This window comes from Apteryx rowi, unplaced genomic scaffold (assembly GCF_003343035.1).
Source record: "Apteryx rowi isolate R43461 unplaced genomic scaffold, aptRow1 scaffold_73, whole genome shotgun sequence".
Lineage (NCBI taxonomy): Eukaryota > Metazoa > Chordata > Aves > Apterygiformes > Apterygidae > Apteryx > Apteryx rowi.
Window position 1 is genome coordinate 941,305 of NW_020451016.1, and position 6,000 is coordinate 947,304.

General features: G+C 35.1%; 1 protein-coding gene across 1 annotated transcript in view; it reads right to left on the reverse strand.

Annotated features, from left to right (window-relative positions):
- Positions 1-6,000, reverse strand: part of CCDC73 (coiled-coil domain containing 73) — an 87,075-nt gene that overhangs the window by 7,307 nt on the left and 73,768 nt on the right. The window contains exons 15-17 of the mRNA XM_026087686.1: positions 4,589-4,624; positions 2,956-3,121; positions 165-1,730 (exon numbers count right to left, since the gene is read on the reverse strand). Of these exons, the coding sequence (XP_025943471.1) occupies positions 165-1,730; positions 2,956-3,121; positions 4,589-4,624 (1,768 nt within the window). The remainder of the gene's footprint in view (positions 1-164; positions 1,731-2,955; positions 3,122-4,588; positions 4,625-6,000) is intronic.

Consider the following 6,000-nt stretch of genomic DNA (forward strand, 5'->3'; position numbering starts at 1 on the left):
TTTAGACATCTCATCTTTCAAATTGCATTTTTCCACATAACTATCAGTTTTACATTTTTCTCATGTTACACTAAACTGCTTACATGCATAAATTTCAAATTTTGTTATTTTTTTCTAAATATATCCAATACATACTTCAAAATATGAAGAACTATCTTTCTTACCTAGTCCCATTTCTTTCCTGACAACACTTTCACTGAGATTTTCATATTGTGTTTTTGAAATCATCTTTCTGTTTTCTGCCAGACCTGGTAGTTTCTCTTTCAAAAGGGAAGGTTCTTTGGAAGCTGAAGTCCACATTGTTTGACTTCTCACTTGATTTACTCTTGAACAAGAACTGAGATCTAAAAAATTTAAGTATACTGGAGTTTTCTCAGCTTTTTTATCAGAGGTTGAAAGATCAAAGGATGACCTTCCACTTATGTTTACTAAATTTCCAGATGTTCTCATGGGTAAAGAGCATGATTCTTTCAGGTGACCCTCAGCAAACTTACTTCCTGGAACTGTACTATTTAGTGAATCTTTTTTCTCTTTTAACAATGCATTATTTATTGAATTATCATTAATCTGCAGGGAATGTTCATTTTTGATGGATTGTATCTGAGTATCATTATTAACTTTTTCACATGGTATTAGTTTATCATCTGCACTACTTCTGTCTTTTGAGGTTTCTTTATGAATGATTATTTCAAGATCATCAGCATTTACTGTAGATACGTTTTCAGCATTCAAAGCACACGTATTTGTGTCTCTTCCCATTTGCTCAGTACCAGCTCGTTCTGGCTGGTTGCTTTGCATGTCGGTCACCCTTCCTCCTCTCTCTGCTTTGGCAGATGAACTGGAAGTACCTCCAAGAGGCCTATCATTGCCGCCTTCTGTTGCGAGGTCATCACCGTGCCCGTGAGCGCGACAAGCAGCCAGCGGATTTGCACCATCAGCTGCTGGAAAACCAACGTGCAGGAGAGCATCCCTTCTGCTGATGTTTCTGGCGTTGTCATTGTAATTTCTCTCTTCAACATCTACATGTTTCTGCTTACACAGACATTTATCCGTATGTAAATCACTCAGATTTAACGTTTTTTTTTCTGTTTCATGTAGTCTGTTATCCACATAATTGTCACTGTCCAGCAAGCTACATTCCTGGTATTCTGCCTGATGATTTTCTTTAGTATAAGATAGGATGCCAAAATTTAATTCCTTAGCTTGATGACTGTCTGTACTTCTCTCAGGCCCAGCATTCTCCTCAGTGCTAAGAGCCACTTCAGACTCTTTGCTGGGTGCTTCAGTCATAAGGACACTTTTGTTGTATTGTATGGTATTTGTCTTTTTGTCTGCATTAGTACAAGCTGATTCCTCTGTAGCATTGCCTAACTCTTGCTTGCTGGAGTTTGTCTCCTGACTTGCATTCTTCTTGTAGACACCTGCTGTGTCAATACAGTCCAAAAATACCTTCCCAGTTTCCACATGGAGTGCTGCCAGTGCTTCAGTGCTGCCCCGCAGCTTACATTCTAAACTCGCTTTCTTTTCCTCCAGTAACATTCTGGGGATTGTTCCTAAATTTTCTGCTGCTTTGCACTCAGTGACACATACTTCCCAGGCCTGTCCTTGGGTAATTAAATCAGTATCTGTGCAGAGGGTATTCTTCCTGGAAGAAGCCTCCCTTTGCTTTTCTTCACAAGGGCTAGCAACATTATATTCATTCTTACAACTGTTTTCAGGAACTTGTAAAACTGCTAAAGTAAGTGTATGTAGTTAGTAGTTAGTGACAGCTGACACAGAGGTTAGAAAAAAAAAAAGTTATTTTTACAGTTTAAAATTTCCAAAAGGTGTACTCAATATTAATATTGATACTGATTTTTATGTTACAGTGCAGTAACATTTATAAATACATACACACCCATACATATATAAAATATACACAAGCACATCAAAAAGTTATTAAAGATAAATATTATATTACAGTAACTTGCAAAATATTTATGAACTGTTCAAACATAAAATGATTAACATTCATTGTATTTTAAGTATGAATGATATTTTAAGTATGAATTATGATAGTTAAAATATTTCCCAACTCGTATGTTAGCATTATTGAAAAACATCTTCAATATGAATTTATAACACATACTTAATTCATTATGTATTCCTTTCTACATAAAGTTTAAGTCACTGGTCTACTACTTCAAGTGCATTTATCTTTCTTTTTGAAAGTAGTATTTTAGCTAAATAAAAAAAATTATTTAAGGGAATATGTTCATACCAAAGGAATATGCTATGACTTGATGGTTTGGGGACAGTAAGGAATAACTAAAGCATTTCACTATCAGAAGGGTGTTTTCTGAAAATATAGCTGAAGGCTATGAGCATTGATCTTTTTAAGCAGTAACCAACTATGTAGTTAATAAGTTCTTAACTTTCCACTTACTGTTGCTACATTTTAGTGACTGAGCATTAGAGCCTGAGTACATTTTCTTTAGGTTGCTCCAAAAAATTATGTACTGGAGCTATAAACTGCTTTGTATAGAAATGTAATATGATTATGCCCAGGAACAGACCCTTCATTGCCTCTTGGGCCTTTTCTCATTGGTTTATGAGAAGGGGAAAGAGCCTTTCCCTGGTTTTGCTTCTATACGCAGGGTAAGCGTTCTAGTTCCTCCTAACCCATATTCACCTCTTCAACTGGCATGCAGAAAAAGTATTGCAGCAGCTTAAAGAGTGATAGCACACAGATCTTATTTAACATCCCTAGGCAGCTCCTAGTAGTACGGTGCTTTCATTCAGAACCTTGTGTGCTTCTCAGAGATTAGCACTACTGACACCAAGAATTTTGCTACCATTAGTACAAAAACATTTAATGCAGGATTCAGGCATTCTCATGTCATAATCTGTATCTGTAAACATTTATACTTTTATTAACAACACCACTTATCTCTACTGTCCATGTAACATTATTACTTTGTTCTAGCTGTACTTCTTCCATGCTTAACGAGTAGTCCATTGTGTTTTTTATTCCGACGACTTCTTTATGTCCAAAAATACTGTCTTTCCTTATATATTCTATACACTCATTTTCTTTCTGAGTGGCCTGTATTTCACTGTCTTTTGATTGCTCTTGACCACACTGGCATAAGAAGTGACAAAAAAATTACACATATTCTAATAGTTTACTACAGTTTCTGATTAGGTTTAACATTCAGGACCTGAAGTCTTTTTACAATTCTGACGTAAACCAAGACAATTCTGATGTAAACCTGGAAGAACAGGAAAGAAACTAGGTCATGCTATACTACAGTTCATAGACAGGAGAGGAAAAAAAAAAAAAAAAAAAAAAAGAGATTGACTGAATTTTCAGAGGAAGGAATGTGTGATCTACATGTGCTGACTGGATCACTCCCTCTGTCAGCAGGCTAAATCAGTGACTTATTCAATAATTATATGGGGGAAAAAAATCCACAATTGCTAATTACACTCCAACACATGCATACACATRCATGCTAACCACTTGGAGTTTTTAGCTTAGTTTCATAGGCAAATAAGGCTTATGAATTCTGCAGTCTCGGTCACCCAGTTTCTCATTCCCTCCCTGATGAATTTTGAACCTGAATTTGAGTCAAATTCAACCGGACTAGAAGCTTAAGAGATGTTAAATTCCATAAAGTTCTATGAAAACTCTGAGCTGTGCAGTGAAGAAACATCCTAATAAAAAGCCACCAAAGAAATGAAAATGCATCCCTTATCTCTTCTATTTGGTAGCTGAGAGGCAGAGAGCACATGCTGACCCTTGCCCTAAAGATAGGATATAAAAGTAGGTAGATGTGGGAGGGAGCAGGGGTATTGCTTAGTTCATAAAAGACATGAGAAAGCTGAAGATACTTGGGTGATTGGAGGTGTTGAAGAAGGAAGGCTGCAATGTGGGAGGGAGTTACAAGCACTGTGCTTGGACGCAGGATGTGTGGGGAGGATATAATGTACTACAGAATGGAGGGGGGTCATACACAACACTGGCAAAAAATTGGATTATTGCTATGGTGGGCTTGTAGATGATGTACAATACAAATCTGCAGGAAACAATTTGTTTCTACAAGGAGCATCAAGATGTTTCTGTGACCAAATTTGCTGATAAATGCAGGAGGGGTCTGAAATTACATTTTTTTCCTCTGCCTAATACTCCACCTTCAATTTGTTTGAATTTTCTTTCTCTTTTTCTCATGTTTTATTATCTCCCCATCATTCTAATTTGATACATCTTTTTTATCCATTTCACAGTGCTAGTGATTGCAGACATTTAAAAATCATGATAGATGCAAAAAACCCCCCACCCCACTAGACTGACTTAAAAATAGTAATTTTTTTTTGTTTTCTAACTTTTTAATTAGTTTAATCTGTTTCTTAGCTATATACAGCGTTGGCATCATATATTCAAAACTTTCTTTTCAAATAGAAATACTAGAAATTTACTTTTTCTTTCATGAAAGCTATAATTATTTTATAATCTTTTGCTTCTAGGAGCTGGGCTTTAGACAGATACACCAAATAACCCAGTAAAACTGTGCGTGTTACTCTTTCATAGAGGTATAGAAGAACTTACCCCATTCTTTAGTATGGGCTGAACTGTTGAATGCATCTGAAACAGGATAAAGTGTTCTTATAAGGAGAGAAATGTTACATAATTTCTCTACTGATTTTCAGAAGGCTGAAAACATCCAGTTTCCATTAACTTCAAATGGCTGTTCAGCACTTCTAAAAATAAGGTCCAAGATGTCTAAATTAAAATGCCTAAATATCAAACCTGGATTTTACTTTAAAAGTTTTATCTTTGATTTAGTAAAATATAACTAACACACATATCTCAGATGATGTTTCCCTCTGTAGCATATTTCACATTATGAAATTCAGAATCTTCTCAAAACCTCTCTCTCTATGTATATACGTATACACACATATACATGCACAATAATTACAATAACCTGTTGCTAAGTGTAGCCAAGTTTTTTGATGGTACACAGCTGTATTACAGATGATATTAAACTATATGTGAAGCATATCATTAAACATATACATAAATAAAAAGGGGTGTAATTATTCACACTTGAATTTGGCTCTGTGCTGCTGCCCGACATTGTACCTTTCTTTTACAAAGCGGCCTTTGTTTACTTACCATTCCACAAGTTGAGCAGTATGAAGAAATTTACATATGTGCTAAATTTCATGCCCCACAAATAAGCACAAGAGTTTCAGATTGCACTAGATGTAAAAACATATGCATATTTCAATGCAACATTGGGAGCCATAGTTAAGATCTAAGATGTATGCTAACAACACAATGCCCTTTTATATTATACTAGACTAACTCATTACTAATACAAGGTGAAATGCCACAAATCAGAATAATTGATATCATCTTCCACAGCTCCTGTAATTTCCTGGCAGTTTTCTACTGCAGATTTGACTCAGCCTAGCCGGCTTAGCTTTTGAAATCTCATGACCATAAAACACAAAGTGGTATGGCAATTTGCCGTAAGATACAAGTTTGGAAGACATCTCAGACATTTTTTGTGTTTATAAACATATGCTTTAAGCTAATCTGCTTTTGAACACATACATTTATCTGAGTAAGCATGAGTACTGTTTATCATGAACGACTAGTAGCATGCCTTGATTCTGCATCCTAAACATAACATATAATTCATATTTTATTTCCATTCAAAGAAACAATGATTTTTAAAGTTACACAATTTGCTTATACCTTGCAGAATTCATACAGCTAACTGGGTTGCATGATGAATATTCATGTCAGGTCTAATTTCCACTGCATTATTAAGCATGCAGACACATGTATGTATACATATATGTGTGTATATATTATACATACAATAACACACATATATAAAATGTAGTTTGTGTTATATACATACATATGTATAGTGTGAAGAACTTTTCTTCCAAATTCTAAAATTTTATTATGGTTTGTCATTTTACTGGCAATTCAGACTAGTTCTA